The 20,167-nt window shown below is 38.1% G+C and overlaps 1 protein-coding gene across 15 annotated transcripts in view; it reads left to right on the top strand.

The window, feature by feature from the left end:
* Nucleotides 1-20,134, top strand: part of LOC122992841 (obscurin-like protein 1) — a 40,140-nt gene extending 20,006 nt beyond the window's left edge. For all 15 annotated transcript variants that reach the window (XM_044366819.1, XM_044366816.1, XM_044366817.1 and 12 more), the window contains 18 exons: nucleotides 63-338; nucleotides 454-726; nucleotides 1,211-1,486; nucleotides 1,582-1,857; nucleotides 2,247-2,522; nucleotides 2,610-2,885; nucleotides 3,000-3,269; nucleotides 3,388-3,654; nucleotides 3,769-4,038; nucleotides 4,582-4,848; nucleotides 5,957-6,223; nucleotides 6,982-7,094; nucleotides 7,513-7,666; nucleotides 12,096-12,257; nucleotides 12,560-12,664; nucleotides 12,968-13,234; nucleotides 16,670-16,953; nucleotides 18,899-20,134. In XM_044366819.1, the coding sequence (XP_044222754.1) occupies nucleotides 63-338; nucleotides 454-726; nucleotides 1,211-1,486; nucleotides 1,582-1,857; nucleotides 2,247-2,522; nucleotides 2,610-2,885; nucleotides 3,000-3,269; nucleotides 3,388-3,654; nucleotides 3,769-4,038; nucleotides 4,582-4,848; nucleotides 5,957-6,223; nucleotides 6,982-7,094; nucleotides 7,513-7,666; nucleotides 12,096-12,257; nucleotides 12,560-12,664; nucleotides 12,968-13,234; nucleotides 16,670-16,947 (4,073 nt within the window). In that variant the 3' untranslated portion in view covers nucleotides 16,948-16,953; nucleotides 18,899-20,134. The remainder of the gene's footprint in view (nucleotides 1-62; nucleotides 339-453; nucleotides 727-1,210; nucleotides 1,487-1,581; nucleotides 1,858-2,246; nucleotides 2,523-2,609; nucleotides 2,886-2,999; nucleotides 3,270-3,387; nucleotides 3,655-3,768; nucleotides 4,039-4,581; nucleotides 4,849-5,956; nucleotides 6,224-6,981; nucleotides 7,095-7,512; nucleotides 7,667-12,095; nucleotides 12,258-12,559; nucleotides 12,665-12,967; nucleotides 13,235-16,669; nucleotides 16,954-18,898) is intronic.
* The last annotated feature ends 33 nt before the right edge of the window (nucleotides 20,135-20,167 follow it).

Here is a 20,167-nt window from a genome sequence, read left to right as displayed (position 1 = left end):
AATAAACAATGAATGCTACTTCCCAGTAACAACTTTCTTCCTTTGTCTACTGTTTTCTACAGCGCCTCCAGTAACATTTGCTGATATCCCAGAGGAGGACCTTTTCAAGAGTGTTGTGGAACAAGAACAGCTTGCCCTGTCATGCGAAGTAACAAGGGCTGATGGTGTTGTCCAGTGGTACAAAGATGGAACTGAAATCCAACCAAGCAACAATATTACAATCCAAGCAGAGGACACTCAAAGAAATCTGACAATCCATTCAGCTGAACTGTCAGATTCAGGCACATACACATGCCGTGCAGGAGACAACATTTTAATGTTCAAGGTTAATATACGAGGTAACAAAATATTTTATCTCTGAAAATATATTACATGAATACTGTACACAAATGTATTTAATTACCTGAATGGACAGTAGATAATGTGTGACTGTCATACATTCTTCTGCTTAAGAACCTCCGGTGATGATAATCTACCCCAAGGAGGATGTCCACCTCGACCGTCACGTTCCTGAGGAAATCATTCTGAGTTGTGAACTGTCTCGTCCAAACGGTGTTGTGAGCTGGTACAAAGATGGCCAAAAGCTGCAGGAGAGTGAGAACATCAAGCTCAAGATTGAAGGCCCTTATCGACGACTGAAGATTATTTCCAGTGGTGTGGAAGATTCTGGAGAATACGTCTGTGATACAGCTGATGATTCAATATTCTTTAACCTTAGTATTACAGGTAAAATCTCTAATACTACATACAGTATACTTCATATATATATATATATATGTGTGTGTGTGTGTGTGTGCAGTTATTTCAGTATTGTAACAACAAAAAACCCTATGGGTAGACCATGGTACTCAAGGCAAGACTATGCTGCAAAAAAACAAAAAAAAAAAACGAGTTCCTACGAAGTTTAGTCCAAATATGTCCAGAAGAGTGTCTAGTGTTTACACTGAAACTGTTCTGAATCATCACACTCAAAAGTTAGGCAACAACTGGAGGTAATGCACACTTTTGGACTCCACTCAAAGAAAGCATACTGATGCCCTTAGCATTGCCAAAGTTAGGGATTAACTGATTCATCAAGGATCAAAGATTAATTCACAGACAATCCTGCAGGTGATACACGCATCAACCTGATACCCAGATAAGAGTGTAGATTCATGTAGCATTTATCAAATTAATGATGGCTAAATTGGATCCCAATGTCCATTTTCAGAACCTCCGGTGCGGATTGTATCCCCAAGTCAATCACAAATGGAACTGTGCCAGCAAACGTCCGAGAGGATGGTACTGAGCTGTGAGATCTCACGGCCTAATGCAATGGTACGCTGGTATAGAGACGGACTTGAAGTGGAGGAGAATGACAACCTTATTCTAGAGGTGGATGGTGTCTACAGAAGACTTATTATACCGGAAACTACAGTCAAAGATTCCGCCGAATATGTCTGTGATACAGCAGATGACTCAGTGACATTCTTTGTAAACATAGCAGGTAAGGAAACTAAAGACTGTGACAAGAAGGTTCTCTAAATGTGTTATTGTGTCAATGCGTAACCATTACTAACACATCATCTTCTTTGTGCACAGAGCCTCCTGTTCGCTTTGTACGTCCACGGAAGACAGCAAGTAGAGTAGAAAAAGTGGTTGGGAATACTCTGGTTCTAGACTGTGAGGTTTCAAGATCAAATGCTGAGGTCACCTGGAAGAAGAATGGAGAAGAGGTAGAGGACTCCAGAAATGTCACCATCCTTGAAGATGGTGCCATGCGTCAATTGACCATTCACTCACTGACAGTTGAAGATTCTGGGCAATATGTCTGTGATGCAAAGGATGATGTGATGGACTTCCATGTAAAAGTGCAAGGTAGGTCATTATACTATTATGCATGTATACAGTATTCATTTTCTACTCTATTAATCTATTAGGTGCTCATGATCCAGATGTTGTGTGCAAGAGTTATTATTGATTATATATTGGTGGGACCAAGATAATTTATTATAAAATGTTACTTTACCACACAGTTTGCCCATTTCATTTATGGCATTCATGGCCACCTCAAAATGGAAATATCTCAATTAATAAAACTATTTACAACTATATATAATGAAATTCTTGCTGCACTAGCATGAAAACTAAAACTATGCAGATTCAGACCACATGATTGACTTCCTCCATAAGATTATAACGTTTGCCTAAAATGGATGAAAAAAGATTACTCTGTTTCAATGCAATCTTTTTGTGCTCATTTTCAGATTTGCCTGTGAAAATTCTCGGAAAAACTGACGCAAAAACAGAGAAGCAGTTCTTAGTATCTGATGACATTATTCTTGTGTGTGAACTATCAAGATCCAATGCGTCAGTCAGTTGGTACAAAAATAACCAGCTAATTGATGACACCGAGCGATACTGTAGTGAGGAGCAAGGTGTTTTCCGGTCACTGGTTGTCCTAAATGCTGGGCTCGAAGATTCGGGAGAGTACACCTGTGATGCAGTGGATGATAAAATGGTCTTCTATATCACTGTCAAAGGTAATCACATTATTAAGCAATGTAAATATCATCCATCTTTGTTTATGTCGGAGGATTAATGAATGATACTGTGTCTTTCATGTTCAGAGCCTCCAGTAAAGATCATTGGAAATTCAGGCCACCCAGAGCATCATATCCTGGTAGCAGGGGATGACCTTATTTTGGAGTGTGAGGTGTCTAGGCCAAACGCCACCGTTCAGTGGTTATGGAATGGCGAGATACTGAAACCAGACACTCGTGTAAAAATTGACAGCTATGACGTTGTTAGGAAGCTTGTTCTCTCTGGACTTCAGCCCTCAGACTCTGGAAAATACATTTGTGATGCCACCGATGACAAACTGACAACGATAGTCGAGGTCCAAGGTAAGATTAAAATGATTCTGAAATGTTTCAGATTTTCTTTCTTTAGTTTTTGCTCAAAGTTCCGTGTATAAACATGGATTTTACAAGCAACTTTTTAAATCTCATTTTTCACAGAAGCACCTGTCATGTTTGTGAATAAAGAAGTAAATAATAACATCTCAGCATATGAAAATGAGAATGTTACACTGTGTGCCATTGTGAGCCGAGAAGGAGTTAATGTTCGGTGGCTGAAAGATGGCCAACTATTGAACGAGGACAACATTCACATCTCCAGTGAGGGTAACACCCACAAGCTCACCATTAATCCCCTGCAGCTGTCAGATTCTGGAGAATATGTCTGTCACATAAACACAGATGAGATGTATTTCAGTCTTTTAGTCAAAGGTAAGAATTTGGCACTCTTAATCAAAATGTGACCTCTATTCCCTAATATTTACTTGAGTATAACTGTCACAAAGGTAACATCCCTGACATTTATATTTCCTTATGTCCTTCTCATCAGAAATGAAGGTGAAATTTATCAAACAACTGGAGAACATTGTGGCTCTGAAGGGCAGCGGCCTTACATTACGATGTGAGATCAACAAGCCCAAAGGAGATGTCCAGTGGCTAAAAGATGGCCAGGAGATCTCTCCAAGCCGTCGGCACACAATACGGGCACAAGGTCGAGAGCGAACCTTTACCATCCATGAACTAGTGGATGAAGATGCTGGAGAATATGCCTGTGAATCCACAGGTGACAGAACCTCAGCTATTGTCACTTTAGAAAGTAAGTAAATGTAAATCTTGCAACTTTAAGGGACAGATGGTTTAAAATAGTCAATATGCCATCTTAAAATTTAGAGCACCATGAATCTAATTCAGTTGAATGCTTTGCCTTTAGCTCCCCGTGTCGTTGAGTTCATAGCGGAGCTTCGTAGCATCACGGTCTGTGAAGGAGAAGATGCAATATTTAAGTGTGTGGTTTCACCAGAGGACACTCGCTTGGTGTGGTACTTAAATGGCAAACAAGTAGCTCAGAATGAGCACACTGTCATTTCAAGCAACGGACTATGCCACATGCTCTGCATCCACAACTGCACGGTTTCAGATAGCAGCAAAGTGACAGCTGATGCAGAGGGGTTGGTATCAGAGGCAGAACTCCAGGTTCAAGGTGAGCTGTTGTCCTGTCCATTAACACTGTCATTATACACAGTATATTTGTTGCAATGAATCGCAGAAGTCACAACATTTAACAATCTTTTACTGTCCAATAACGTCTTATCTTGCCGGTTGTTATCATATTTTTCAAATATGAGCTATTTTCAGCAACACTGGAATGAATGTGAGCATAAAAGTAAGAGCGTTTGAATGCCCGTGTACCATTAGTACCACATAAGCATACATGTGATAAATAATGACCCTTTCAGACAACTTTAAATTGTTGAAGAGGCGCCTTTGACGGCTAGCGCTTAGCAGCTTCTCCTGTTAGAATTCCTCTGCTAACTGACAGAGACAAGTGGCTCAGTGGTTTTGGCGTATGCGACGCTGCAGGGGGCAATGCTCCTCAGAGCTTCTTGCTTGCTCTCTGTGTTTGAACTTGCATTGCTGATTTTCTTTGGCCTTTATGTAGTTATATAAAAATACCTAAATTGTTTACATGACAGATGCTGCTATATAGTAATTCTATATAGTAATTCCTTACATTCATTTTTAGAACAACAGGTGTTGTTCACCAAGAAAATGACACCAGTTATAGCTGAAGAGTACAATGAGGCAACCCTAGAGGTGGAGGTGAGTGTGGATACGGGTGAGGTGCAGTGGATGAGGCAAGGGGTGCTGATCCACCCCGGAGCCAAGTATACCCTGAAACACAAGGGCCGAAAACACAGTCTCACCATCCACAAACTCACCATGTCTGACCGGGGCATCTACAGCTGTGAAACCCTCCATGACCGCACGCAAGCCCAGCTCACAGTGGAACGTGAGTGTGCACGTGTTCGCACTATGCCCTGTTGTTGTTTGTTTACCACCGTTGCCGACGACTCCACCTCTTGCACGCCCTCCATCACTGCTCCTTGTGAAGGCAAGCTCTATTAACTGAGTAAGAGTAATTTGAGTGACTGGGGCCCAGGGTGGCACTTGTACTGGAACATGATGGCAACCAACAGGTGACTCACAGCCCAAGTGGACTCTCAGACCAGAGTTTTTTGTATTGACACAAGATCAATAAAGCCTTTCAGTCACCACATCGAAGGCAAATCAGATCACGGTTTTACAGGAAGGTCTTGATAAACAGTTAAGATGCTATTGCTCAAGGGTTAGAATTACATTTATAAACAGAGTAAATGTTCACATTCACAAAGAACTGTTTACATTTTTCTGGAGCAGCAAGCAGAACAACCTATAAAAACCAGCATCTTGTAGTGATTAAGATGTACTTGTGCTTGTTTTTTCTTTGAGCATGCTTCTTAGATTTCTTAGTCCTATGATCCACAGGCCAGTGGGTGAATTAAAGGCTGCTCTTTCAGCACTAGTGTGGGTGGGAAGGGGGAAAGTCGGGACTTCAGGCTGCTGTTGGCACCTCCTATGAATTTGGATCTCCTCTCATTGCTTCTAAATTTACACGCTGGCCTTCAAAACTAAGATTGTTGTCATCAGGTCTCCAAAATAAACACTCCTTTTTCCCCACAAGGAATGCTTGTCTGTGTTAGAATAAGTGAAAAATGTTGGCAGTTTCAAAGCTGGCTTTCATGTAAAGCCCTGTACTCAAACGACTAAAATATCGGCTTGTCGATGTGTGCCAGTTTGTATTGTTTGACTGCAGACTGTTGCATACAGAACAGACTCCAAGCCTATTCTGTAACAGAAAATGGACACCGTCTCTGCTCAGTGTTAAAAGTGGAATGAAAATGCTTGCCACTGGAGTCAATGTTTGAAACATACCCTTTGTGTGAGCACTATTCAGTTCTCAGTGTACTGAAAAGTACTAACACAAAAAGTACCAACAGCTAAATGTGCTTGTACTCTGTCTGCTGCTGTTGTATTACTTTTATGTTTCATTTTACACAGTTGTACAATTTTCTTTACAGCTCGAAAAATCACAATCAAGAGGGGGTTGACTGACATAAAAACCACGGAGAGAGAAACAGCCTCGTTTGAGGTGGAACTGTCCCATCCCAATGTCCCGGGCACCTGGACGAGAAACGGAATTCAGCTTAAGCCGACGAATCACTTCCGCATGACTGCCAAAGGACAAGTCCACAGCCTTACTATCTCCAACCTATCAGTAGAAGACACTGGCACCTTCATGTTCTGTGTAGAGAATCTGAAAACATCTGCAAGGCTTGCCGTCAAGGGTGGGTCATTTATAAAAAGAGATGTGCCAAAGTTAAAAAAAGGGGGCAGTGAAATATTTTATTGCACTATTGTAACAATATCAAGAGACTTTAAGTTTCTCTACAAAGTTAAGAAATGATACACCATTTATTTGTGTATGTGGTCTAATTTAAAGTAATGTGTAAAACTGTTAAAGTAATTTTGGGATAATGTGCTTTATGTAAGTAATCTACTAGGTCTACTAGGTCTTCTAAATTAATATTTGCACATTTTTGCACATTTTTAGCTCACACGCCATGTACAGTACACTGCAATACAACCAAAACAAAATTTTACTGTACTAATTTTGTTGTGACCTCAGTCTGGTAGCTAAAGCGGTTCACTCAAAGTAGATCAAATGCCAACCAGTGGGGGCATGATAATAGAATGAGTGGCGCTCCTGCTACTGTTGCCTTTATCCTGGCTCACGTTACAAACACAAAATAGCCTAGCATGACCCAATGAAAAGCGGTAGCTCTGTTCAGTCTTTTCTGTCAGGTGCCAGTTTAACCTCATGCTGTAAAGTAATCCGCTCCATGCCGAGTCACTTACTATGCATCATCCCTTTGAGCTGGGGGTTGAAATGCTGTAGATGACAACTGGATGAAAATGTCACCGCAGTAAATTAGGCCACATAACTGTAGGGAAACTTTAATTTTAATGGGGTTGGTGCTTTTTTTGTTGAGAAATTGAAGTAGGATTTTGTTTGCTTTAACTCAACATGCTTTTTCTCCCCCAGAGCCCCCAGTGACAATTTTCAGAAAACTGGAGGACCAGAAATTCCCTGAGGGGGCAATAGCCTCTATTGAGTGTGAGCTGTCAAGACACAATGTCAACGTGAAATGGATGAAGGCAAGTGTTTTCTTTTTTTATGTAACCAACAACATGTATGATTTTTTACAAAAATCTAGAGCCAAAACAAGAAATAAAGGGTTATGTTTTATGAAGTTATCATATAAGTGTTCAAAAAAAAAATACATATCACACGCACTAAATAAACATAGATGCACTTCAAAGTACAAACTTAGACATCCTCTGAACAGACAAAATCTCTGTGAGCAAAGCATTGCAATAATACTTGAATACATCCCAATAGTCATTCCAATAATAACCACAAATTTTTAAAAAAATTTGCTCAGTTGTCTTTAGTCAACTTTGTATTGATCAATGTGGAACAATGCATCACATACAGTTTGAGCTGTTTGGAAAGGATTAACTGCACTTGAAATAAAATGTTAATGTGTTTTGGTTTTGATTTTTTCCTTTTCAGAATGGGGTTGAGTTGAAGCCAGGCAAGGACTTGCGCATTTATGCAATGGGACGGAAGCGTTTTCTTCAGATCATGAAATGTCATGTCAGTGATTCTGGCACGTACACCTGTGATGCTGGAGATGTGACTACATCCTGCACTGTGGAGGTCTATGGTAAAGTCTGCTGTCTAAATACTATAATTTAAAAACAAGGGCGTCTAGTTTTACAGTAGTGTGATACGGTGAGATGGGCTGTGTGCCCTGCATGGAAAATGTATGCAGGTGTGCAGGTGGGAATTACTATCAGCAAGTACTGACACACTGAAAAAATTTGGAGCCCAGACTGGGAGCCAGACCCAAACCATAAGAGTTAATATCATCATCAGTCATTTACTGCATTGAAACTAAAGGCCATTGAGGTGTAAGCTCAGTAAGCTACACAAGCTTTATGTTACGGTTCTTTTACACCACTTTGTATCAGTAATTTGTCAAGAATTTAAGTGAGCAGTTATAATCAGCATGTACGGTATGAGTTATACAACCTTACCAACAATGTAGCGGGTCATTGCTCAAATATTAGAACTTTGACCAAAATATTGGTCCTTATCCAAAATGGACCCATGGTGAACCTACCCAAACCTGACATGCTGATATGATGGGGACCCCAACACAACCAGACCTGACCCAAATAGACCCAATGATAATTAGACCCAATCCAAAATGCAGTGGACCCAAACAGAACCAGGATAGAGATGAAACACCAACACAGCAGCAGCGTGATGTACTATCACTTAACAAGCAGACTCAATCGAATAGAGCAGCAGTATAAATAGAAATAATTGAAACACCTGTTTTCACCTCCCGTACCAGCAATAAAACATTATATTGCTGGCCAAGAGATAAACAGAACATAATCATTTTCCAACCAATTTAATAGCCTAGCACATTTCAACAACAGGGGAATTCAAAGTGCTTTAAGCATTAAGACAAAGTGCAAAAGAAACACATAAAACAGCATTTAAATGCAATTAAAATAGTTATTAAAGAGTTAAGAGAGTAGAAAATAAAAATAAGCTAAAACAGAATAAAAGTTACAGTGCAAGTAATGAATCAAAAGCCTCAAATCTGATTTAAAAAAGGCAGCGGCAAACAGAAAAGTCTTCAGCCTTGATGTAAAAGGACTGAGAGTTGCAGCAGACCTGCAGGTTTCTGGGAGTTTGTTCCAGGTATGTCGAGAATAAAAACTGAACTCTGCTTCTCCATGTTTAGTTTCAACTCCGGGAACAGAAAGCAGACCTGTCCCAGATGATCTGAGAGGTCTGGATGGTTCATAACGTAGCAGCAGATCGTAAATGTATTTTGGCCCTAAACCATCCAGTGCTTTATAAACCAACAGCAATATTTTGAAATCTTCTCTAACAGACTGTCCTCTTAGTGAGGACTCGAGCAGCAGCGTTCTAAAGCTGTCTGAGCGATTTTTCAGGGAGACGTGTGAAGACACCGTTACAGTAGTCGACTCTACTGAAGATAAATGCAACAAGTTTTTCCAAATCCTGCTGAGACATAAGTCCATTAATCCTTGACATATTCTTTAGGTGATAGTAGGCTGACTTTGTAATTGTCTTAATGTGGCTGTTGAAATTCAGGTCTGAGTCCATGACTACAGCAAGATTTCTGGCTTTTGGTCCACTCTGGTAATCAGGACACATTGACACACAGACCTGAGACCTGTGGCAGTAAAACGAGACCCTACCTGACCCAGTTAGACTGAATAATTTAGACTCGATCCGACTTGGGTCGACCTGTGAAGACCTCTACTCGACAAATCTACTCAAATGCACATTTGTTTAATGGTAAACTAACACTTAAATGCTTTGGAAAAACTCTCAAAACAGGTTAATCAATGATACCAAAAAATTACCTAAAGAACCCTGCACAGCCTGCACTACTCAGTTCTGCTGACACATACAGTCGTCTAGGTTGACACTGCAATTATAAATCAGTGCTAAGGTAAAAGGAAAATATCAAAAGAATGAATTTGGGTGCCACCTGATACTCTAGATTTGGACTTAATGTGTAGCAATATCTACATCAACTTTGGTAGAGGCAGCAGGAAAATCGGGGTGCACACCTTTATCACAGTTTGACATGTCATAGCAGGAAAAACACAGGTGTAATTAATAAAATAAATAATGAATGTATTCAGTTTAACCTGGCTTTACTTGTATTGTGCATGATGGCACACTGAACTAGTTAATATTAGTTCCACCTTTCACTCCTGACAAGTCAAAATGTCTGCTATGAAATGATGTAAATGATATCAAAGGAAAAAAAGGTGAAATAGTTTTAGGCTTTGGTGAACCACTGTTATCATTTGTTAACAGCATAATGTAAGCACTGTGAGCATAAATCTGAGTGTGGGAGACATGTTTGTCTAGTAAGTCAAACAGTCAACACATGATTAATGTAATTCCATGGCAGTGTGTACAGTAGTAGTTAGTGAATGTCAGGTACAGTAGGATGAATTAGAGCAACAAGACCGTAAACAACAGAAAAAGAAAAAAGCACTTACCACACACACACAATGCCAGCGCTGCCATCTTTCTTAGCTGCTATGACTTGCCGCTCTGCTTCTCTTTTTTCTGCCCTTAACCTTATTTCAAGTCCATACAATCGAAGAAGAAGAGCAGAATTCATTGTTGACTAAGCCACAATATGAATGGCATAAAAAATAAGCTTAGTCACACAGGTGATTTCACTTGTGGCTGATTAGACTTCTAAACTACTCAAAATTGTGTGTGTGTGTATAAAATAAACTTGACTGACGTCACTCTCTCTCTCTAGTTAGCTTTGTTGCACCTTTTAGGGTGGGACTAATTACACTTTCATCGCTCTTATTGGTTCCCAGCTGAACTCCACACAACTTCAACCTGAGCAGAGTTAATTAGTCAGTGATTAAAAACACAAGCTGCAAGCTTTTTAATGTAAATCTTACAGTCATGCTGCGTATTTTCTTTCTGATACAAGTTCATTTGAATACTTTTTTAAGAATACTTTTCAAAACTGCACTCAGGTGTGCAGGAAATTGAATAATGTAGATTTAATATTTATATATTTACTTTATATCAATATATGTACTTTTACAAAACACATAATGACAAATTAATGTGCTTGAATAGGAATTAATTACAAGAATATTTATTTAAACGAAAGTTGCTCCCCCAACACATATATATCAAAAAGTTTTTTTTCTCTACCTGGTTTGTTTCCAGGTTGTTTCCAGGTTGTTTCCAGGTTGTACACATGCACACATTTGTTCCCATCCTATAGACCACCGACATGATTTTATACTCAAAATTAACTTTTCTTGGGCCTGACAAAGTTTAGGAACATAATAAATCAACATGATTTATAAGATATTACTAGCAAGAACATAGACTGTTGTTGGTCTGTTATTAGCAACAGTATTAAGCAGTATTTGATATGAATATGAATATGAATATCACTGTGAGGATAATCGTTTTATGGACGGAGGATGAGGATGATCCAGGCTCCAATGCAGCCTTGTAATGTTGCACAAGACTGCCATCTGCCTGTGACTCACAGAATAGAGTTCATGATGCCACAATATAACATAACTTGGCCTGATACATTTTGCATTTTAATGTTTTATGCTGTTTTTCTTTTTTAATGTTTTAATGCATTATGTAAAGCCTTTTGAATTGCCCTTGTGTATGAAATATGCTTTAAAAATTCCCTTGCCTTTCTTTGATACAACACACAAACCTCTGTGCAAAAACAATACTACACAATCTGTGCATCTTACTGTTCTAACAAAAAAGAAGCTTTGAGATTGCCATGGATGTTATTGTTTTCTCTTTCCCATTTCCACTTTGATATTGTTCAGAGATGCCCGTTGTAATCTTAAAGGACAGGTTCACAATTTTTCAAGTCCGTCTTAAAACAACAGTCAGATGTCCATATGAACAGTGAAAGAGGTTTTCCTCACTGTAATCATTCCTCCTGTTCATACTGGCTATTAGATGATCCCCTTCAAATGTGCTTTAACTGTAATTGATGAAAATCCACAGTGTGTCCAAACAGACATTTTGTACAAAAATGCATTTAAAAGTTGATCTGAAGCTTATATGAGGCTTCAGCAGTCTGAATTAGTCATATTGAGTGGGTATCTGCCACATTTACAGTCTTTTTAGCATCAAATTCCCTCTTTGTGTTTCATCGGACAGTGTTTCCCTGTTAAGCTGCAGTGGAAGTATAGTAACAAAAAGAGGGATGTTGGCACTAAAAAGACTGCAACGTTGAAAGATATCTACTTGATTTGACTAATTTGGATGACTGACGCTTCATATTAGCTTCAGATAAACTTTTAAATATATTTTTGCACACAAGGAGGCCTGTGGATTTTGACCCCCATCACTTCTATTGTAAGTGCATTATGAAGGGATCTTCTGAGGGCCAGTATGAATAGAAAGAATGATTACAGCAAGAGATGTTTCAATGTTCATTTGGACACTTGATCGACTTCAAAAATTGTGAACTGCTCCTTTAAGCTTCCATTAACATTATGTAATTCTGTTGGCAGAACGTGAACTGCTGATCGTGCAGGGCCTCGAGGACCTGGCTATCCAGGAAGATCAGAATGCAGTGTTTGTTTGTGAGATCTCAGTGGAGGACGTGCCAGGAGAATGGTACAAAAACGGAGAGAAGATACAACCCACCAGTACCATCAAGATCCGCCAGGAAGGTCAGCTTCAAAATCAAAAGCATTTAATTTAGTCCTGCATGTCTCCGCTGATGATATTATGCTCATGAACAAATTAGTCTGACTTTATAATGCTCTGATATTCTACAATCTTTAAATAAATGCAAGAGGACAACCAAAAAGGAGACACTTGATGTGTAAAAACTTTCCTGTATGCACATTCTGAATGTAATTCAAATAAAACCTATCAGTATCTCCCAATTGAGTTATTATTTGGCTCACTTATTATCTGTCTTATAATCTAATTTGATGTATTTTTCACTGCAATTTTGTTCTTCTTTCAGGGACCAAACATTTTCTCCTTATGTGCAACGTGCGAGCAGAGGACTCTGGAGAAATCAAGTTTGTTGCCAGACATGTTGAATCAGTCACCTACCTGGAGGTGGAAGGTATGATAATAAAAATATATAACAAGGTGTTTCAAATTCAATATATATTTTTCTACATTAATGATAATACTTGTTTTATTAAATATTTATTGATTCAATATTTAGATATATATATATTAGGATTGATTTGTGTTGTACTCCTGTGTTGTCTTACAATGTCACATAAGCCTCAAAACACATTTTCTCATTTTGTTCAGCAACATAAACTTAATAGTGAATTTTGATAACAACTTACAGTTTATTTTAATTTTGTCTGTCATCCAATTATATTCATCCAGGAATCTAAACTTCATCCTTTTTCAGAGCTTCCTGTCAGCATTGTGAAACCTCTGCAGGATAAGACCGCCCTTGAGAAGAGCCGTGTGATCTTAGACTGCACAGTGTCCAACCCCAGATGTAGCATCCGCTGGTACAAAGGCAGCAACGTCATCCTGCCCTCAGAGCGCTTTGAGATCTGCAGCGAGGGCGGTTATCGCAAACTAATCATCCAGCAGGTGGTGCTAGAGGATGAGGGCACATACAGTGTGCAGGTTGGAGAGTATTCATGCTCTGCTAAGCTGACAGTGGAGGGTAAGAGAATTCATGGTTAATTAACAGCACTGAGTAGTTTACAGGAAAAGTCATTTCCCATCTGTTTATTTGTAAGCCTATTTTAAAATTTAATGTGATCAATGTAATACAATACAGCAAAATTTCAATATATTGCACCCCTTTATACACTACTGCTTTTGTTATTGTATGCATATGATATTGATAGTCCAATACCAAATACAAGTGATAGTAACAAAAGGGGGCTTATAACCCAAAAATAACCCAAAAACGCTTCTTTATTCCCCACTAACACATCAAATGTGAGAATGGTATAAAATAACCATGGCAACAATACTGAGGCTATGGTAGTGCAACTGAGGGAGTTGAGGACCTCAAGAGTAACCTCATAGCTCCATCTACTGGCAAAGTAAAGTTAACATACATATTTTGTCCACATGATTTACACACAAGTTTCCATCATTTTTCACACTCCTATTTTCCTCTCACTCTTGCCCATTTGAAGTTTAAACTGGTCATTTGCAACATATTTGATTTTTTCTTATAATTCCATAATTGATTTCTTAAAAGATTAAGACTTCTGTTAAAAGTTGTCAGTCCTTCACAGAGAGCAGCGGTTGTGATCTGATTTAATTCACTTGCAATAGATTCCAATGGCATGCCTGATTAATTAAGCCTTTCAACACAACTTGTGTCATATTAATATATTGTAGAAAAACTGAAGAACCTGAAACTCACATGATGATTCCTGAGTAGCCCAATCTGTCATTAAAAATAACAATGGGCCTTTTTGACAGAAGACATTTTGACATGTCACAGCAGGAAAAGCACAGGTGTAAATAATAAACCTAATGATGACTGAATTCCCTTCAGTTTCAGGGTCCTAGTATTGTGCATGCTGGCTCACTGTTACACTGTCATGACTTATTGGGAAACTTGAATAGAAGGTACACATCGTTAATATTATTAGCAGTAATATTAAGCCAGTTTTCCACTACAGAAACTTAAAGTCCCCATCCACTCAAAAGTTTGCTTTTCTTCTTGTTCCTGCAGTTGAGTGTTTGAGTTTCACTGTGCAGAATGATGTATGTGCAGAGTTTGACATTAGAAGGCTGTTTTCACATTCATCTACTGAAAGTGGAAAGTTTCTCTGTGCTTATTGAAAATCCAAATTTAAAGGATGGGCCTGTAACATGATTTGTGACATCACAAATAGTTTGGAAGCTAATCCTGGTCCAATATTCAACTTAGACACGTGTGATGTGGAAACTTGAAGCCTCCAGTGCACAGACACTGAGAATAGACGGGTCAGTAAAGTAGGAAGTATCTTGTGTCCAGCAGTTAAACTGAAATTAAATATATTTGCATATTCATAGATTTAATGAGGGAGTATGAGCAGATGTCATTTTAAGAATTTCTAACAAGGTATTTGAAAATTTTTGTGCAAAAACTGTATCATAACTGTATACACAAATTATCATTCAAAGTAGAGTATTTTGTATACATCTTTAAATGACCAGTATGTAGGATTTAGTGGCATCTAGTGGTGAGGTTGCAGATTGAAACCAACTGAATACTCCACCCTTCACCCTCCCCTTCCAAGTGTGTAGGAGAATGTACAATGGCTGCAAAACTTGTGAAAAATGTGAAAGGCCCTCTCTAGAGGCAATGTTTGGTTTGTCTGTCCTGGGCTACTGTAGAAACATGGTGATATAACGTTGCAGCCTCCATGGAAACGAGATCTGCCTCCTATGTAGATATAAAGGACTCATTATAAGGTAACAAAAACACAACGATTCTTATTTTCAAGTGATTATACACTAATTAAAACATACTTATGAATATTATATTCCATTTCCATTATAGTCTGTTCTGCTAGATGCCACTAAATTCTACACACTGCACCTTTAAAACATGTCTGGAGGGGATCTTTAAAGACCCGTAGCTCCCCATACCCTAAACCCACTAACTTAAAGGGATAAATTGCTTGGTACTGTGTTGCTTTTCTGTGAAGGATCCGGTGTACATCTTTTTTGACCAAAACAAATTCTATTTCATTACAATCCAATCTAAAACCCAAAAGTTAAACATTGTAAATTGAAATCACTATCCCGTCTTGTGAAAAACAAAGAGAAAGGACAATGACAATAAGAGGAAGTAAATAAATAAAGTAAACAAAGATTAAGATCTAAATGTTTTCAAAAATGTAACAATTACAACGATTAATTGTGCATAATCTTTTAGAAAAGCAACATTTGTGAATTATGAAAAAAATCCCATTATAACCATTACATTTACAACTAGAAGAGTGCACTCAGTAGAGTGCAGATCTTGGCCAGGTGTGCACAATCCAGATGGTGACAAAGATAACAAAAACAGGGATTTATTCATGTTGTATCATGCCCAACTTTAGAGAATCATAACATATCAGGTATGGAATTAATCTGCAGATGCTCCAGTTCAAGATGAGACCAAACGTTTCTATGGATGTCAGTTTTTTAACCATGACAAAGGCCAATATGTGGCCTGCAACAGATTTGTTTTTAGCCTAGCTGTTTGTTGGAAATACCTTTTACTATGTCATACCGCATATCATAGAATGGCAAGGACTGTTGAAAAGACAAAAGTCTAAGCTTTATGATAGGCCCATTAGGAATCTTATCAATATTTATTTGAATTCACAACACAACTAACTCTCAAAATTTGGCACTGATTGATCTAACCTGGCAACAAGGCATGATTGGTTGTCCCGAGTGGTAACAAGATTCCAAACTGAAGCAGTTATTGATCACTCACAGTCCCTACTGACTGGTTAAGAGGAGTGAGGAGTCAGCAGTCAATGGCGGTATAAAATAGGTTTTTCAAAAATTGTGAATCACTGAGAGGTCCTTGAGCATACAGTCATAAATGCACACAAAAAATATTAGGGTGATGGGTCCAGTGATATAAGAGATTAACTGCAGACAGAACACATGTACACATAAAACCAAACGCATGATCTGGAGGGCATAATAAAATCAATCTTGGGGTCGTTGCATTTACAAACCCAGGACAGTGGGTACAAGCTCAGTTATGGGTTGGTAAGTTCCTGTTGTGGAAAAGACCTATTATTGTGCTTTTCCTACTGTGACAAGTCAAAATGTCCTATACTTATGTGCATATGATTGTATATTATTGGGTGAGATGTGTAAATAAAGGGGGTAAATGATGGGCAAAAACAGACTCACAGTTAAAGAATTTATGCAGGAAAGATCTACCATTCACCACTTGAAATATAAAGCTTTGTGTAATTGGATAAGAGTTAACTAAAAGACTCTGACTACTCCTTTTCTAACCAGTAGATGTCAGGTTTCACAAAGATTTCTGTTTGGGGGGTTGTTACTATTAAGAATTACATAAAAAAAAATGCTAAGACCAAAAAACCCTGCTTTTCCTCTCTTTTGTGCACCAACTCAGCCCAGTCTTTGTTGATGGTCAGAGATCTGAAAGATGTGGAGGTCGTAGCCCCCGACGAAGCCTGCTTTGAATGTGAGGTGTCAGTCCCTGTCCTCAAATCCCCCGTGTGGAGCCTAAAGGGGGAGCCCTTGCAGCCGAGCTCTCGTGTGCGCCTGGAAAAGATGGGAACCGTCCACAGGCTGACCCTCAGGCAAACCTCCCCAGACATGAGTGGGGTGGTGGAGTTCACTTCTGGAAAAGCCAAGAGTACAGCTCAGCTCCGGGTGCTGAGTAAATAATTGAAGGTACTTTTGTGGTGTTTTGTTTTTTTTTTTTTATTGTCAATTTCCAGAGAGGTTTAACTGACAGCAAATAATTCATGTGTCATATGTCAAATTAATTTATTGAGTTTTTAATAAATAAGCTAAAGAAATACTTTCATTACCATGCATCTAATATTTAAAAAATTACAACAGCATACAATTTACAGGGTACACATTTTTTCAAGTCTGTCTTAAAGCAACAGTCAGGTGCCCAAATGAACATTTAAATATGTTTTTCCTGCCATAATCATTCCTCCAGTTCATACTGACCATTAGAGGATCCCCTCATAATATACTTACAATGTAAGTCGTGAGGGCCAAAATCCACAAGCCTTCTGTGGAAAACTGTATTTAAAAGTCTTAACTCAGACTGCTGAAGCCTCATATAAGCTTCAAATAAACTTTTAAATGCATTTTTGCACAAAATAACTGTGTGGACACACTGCAGATTACACTTACATTGAAAGTGAATTTGAAGGGGATCTTTTAATAGCCAGTATGAGCAGGAGGAATGATTGCAGCAAGAAAAACAGTGTTCATTTGGGCACATGACTGTTGCTTTAAGACAGACTTGAAAAACTGTGAACCTGTCCTTTAATAACACCATACTATTTTTATAGTAATTGCCTGAGGTTGAGTTTTTGTCCTTGGACATGCCATTGTTAGAGGAGTATTAGTTGCCATCAGTGGTCTCAGTGAATTTAACTGACCAGTTAGTGAACTGCTTCGATGTATAAACCAGTGATGTCATTCAAATATTAACCACTAGATGGTGATAAAAAGTCTCATGTGCTCCTGAAGAAATGTCACATGTACAGTAGGTGAAAAGATGCAATCTCAAATAATGAAAGAAAACAGTGTTTTAATGTACTAATTTTTATTTATATGTTAAACTATGTATATAATGTTTGTATTTGTTAAACTAAAAAAACATATTTGCATTAGAATCACCACAAAAAAATAACATGAACCCTTCAGACTGATCCTGAATTGTTTTGTTGGCGTGATCAAGTGTGCTGCATGACTTGGCGCTGCACATGCAGCACGCAGCAATAAATACAGTAAATGTTTTGGCTTTGAGAGTGCTGCATTCTGTCAATAATACAGGGGGTTTATGGCTTTGCTCTATTTTCTCATATGTAGGTCAAGCAGAACACATACCCACACAACCTTCTAGAGCAAGAGAGTAAACTATTTTTAGTTTTATTATGTTGGCTTTAAACGAAAGAGTATTATGTTTAATCATCTGGCTTATGTTGTGAACCTGTTGTAAATTCACTCTTAAACTGAGGGCAACATCCAGCACAACCAGACTCATCCAGACTCAGATAATAAAATTAAAATAAATTAAAATGGTCAGCAACTTTATTAGGGGTCTGATACATGAGCCATGGAGTAAACAATATGAATGCTAGTGATGGGTGAAAATACTGGATTTGCTCAGAATATGATGTCAATTTTAGGGTTATAATTTGTTGATTTGGTTTCAGGTCTTTGGTCTAAAATCCATTTCAGAGTGGTCACAAGAATTCTTACATGGTTCTTACACAGTGGTTTGCGAAAGTGAGCATCTGCAGGAATTTATTTGGAAGATTTTATCTGCTTTGCAACCGCTTTGGTAAAATGGAAGATTAGAGCAGCGGTTCCCAGTGAGGGGATGAATCTGAGAAGGGTCACAAGATAATTAAATGTGTAAGAAAGAAAAATAGGTCACAAATGGGTTACAAGCCAAAAAGATGGGAAATACTGGCTTAGAGTAAAATAGTTCTGTTTTAATGGAACTGATTTGCAACTATAGTAAAAGCAGGTAACTGTGTAATGGATGAGTTACAGAAGACAAGTTTACATTTTGACAGAATAAGGTCAAACTTGTTGCCTGATGTTCTCTCATCCTAAGTCTAATTCTCTCTATGCTCAAATTTCACAGGTGATCCGTGAGTAACATCATCTGTCATCACCTAACAGACATGGATTACTTATTATATTGATGTTTTCATGTTGTAACATTAACAGTGCTTATATATTTACATGCAGTATGTCTGTAAAAGTGGTTAAAACAGGGTTGAGATGGATTTTAATGTAATGCAATTATTTCAGGGGGTGGATTTTCTTCTAGTTACTTGCCTTTGAGAAACAAAATTTCTGTTAATATAGAATTTGTTATATTCAGTGTGTGAAGAAATTTCAAAACGGTTCCTTTAAAGTATCACAGATAGCCGTTGGGATGTAAATAATGTCCTGTGTGAAAGTTTTTTGACTGTTGCTATAATGGGAATGTTTAGCTGAATCTGTATTTGTGATAATAAATATCTTATTTGAACACTGTAAGGGTCAAAGGACTTTGTTAGTGGTAAAAACTGGTTTGATTCACACTTAAGGCAGTCTGAGTTCCTCAAAAAAACTTAAAAACACTTTCAGCTCCAGATGCCATTTTGGTCCTTTGTGGGTTTTTAGTTCAGCCTGAAAGTAAACAGCTCATGCTGGTTTTGTCTGTTAGGTGTAGTTTAAGAATGAATGAAAGCAGAAACCAGAGCTATCTTACAGATTACATATGTACTTGTGCAGACTTTTATGCAAATATAATCTGATTCGCACTCATCATATTACCCCATATATCAGAGCATGGTTTTGTGTGGCTGCTGTGACAATGAGAATAACCTGGTTTATATTAGTTTAGTAAGCAGGAACACCAGCTTCAGATATTACCATGAAAAATTAACAATGTTAGTTTCCAGTTAATAATAACCATGTATACATGTCAAATTTAGATTTTAGAATGGATCATCCAATCAACAAATACCTAATTCATTAAATTTAACAATTAACATCTATTTTCATCATTTGTCCATTGTATAAAAATTGTTTTTTTATGTTTTGATGAAAAAGTTTGAATGAAGAAAGTTGTCTTGCAGCAAGGGGCTTGTAATGTAAATACATTGGGCCAAAAATCAGGTAATTTAGCAAAGAAATAGGTTTAAAGTTACTTGATCACCTTGATTGAGAATCAGGGCATGCTAGTTGCTAGTTGTTGAAACGCTTTGATGAGTGAGTATTAAGTTTGGCGCTTAACAGGGAATGATAGTTGTTTTCATATGAAATTTGTTCCATATTCCATTTTTCAATTTGACTTGTTTCCACCTCTGCAATGTTGTCTTGAGTGTTAGATATGTGAAAAAATGTACTGGCCTGTTTCAAT

This window comes from Thunnus albacares, chromosome 11, assembly GCF_914725855.1.
Source record: "Thunnus albacares chromosome 11, fThuAlb1.1, whole genome shotgun sequence".
Lineage (NCBI taxonomy): Eukaryota > Metazoa > Chordata > Actinopteri > Scombriformes > Scombridae > Thunnus > Thunnus albacares.
This window is presented reverse-complemented; position numbering and strand designations above follow the sequence as displayed.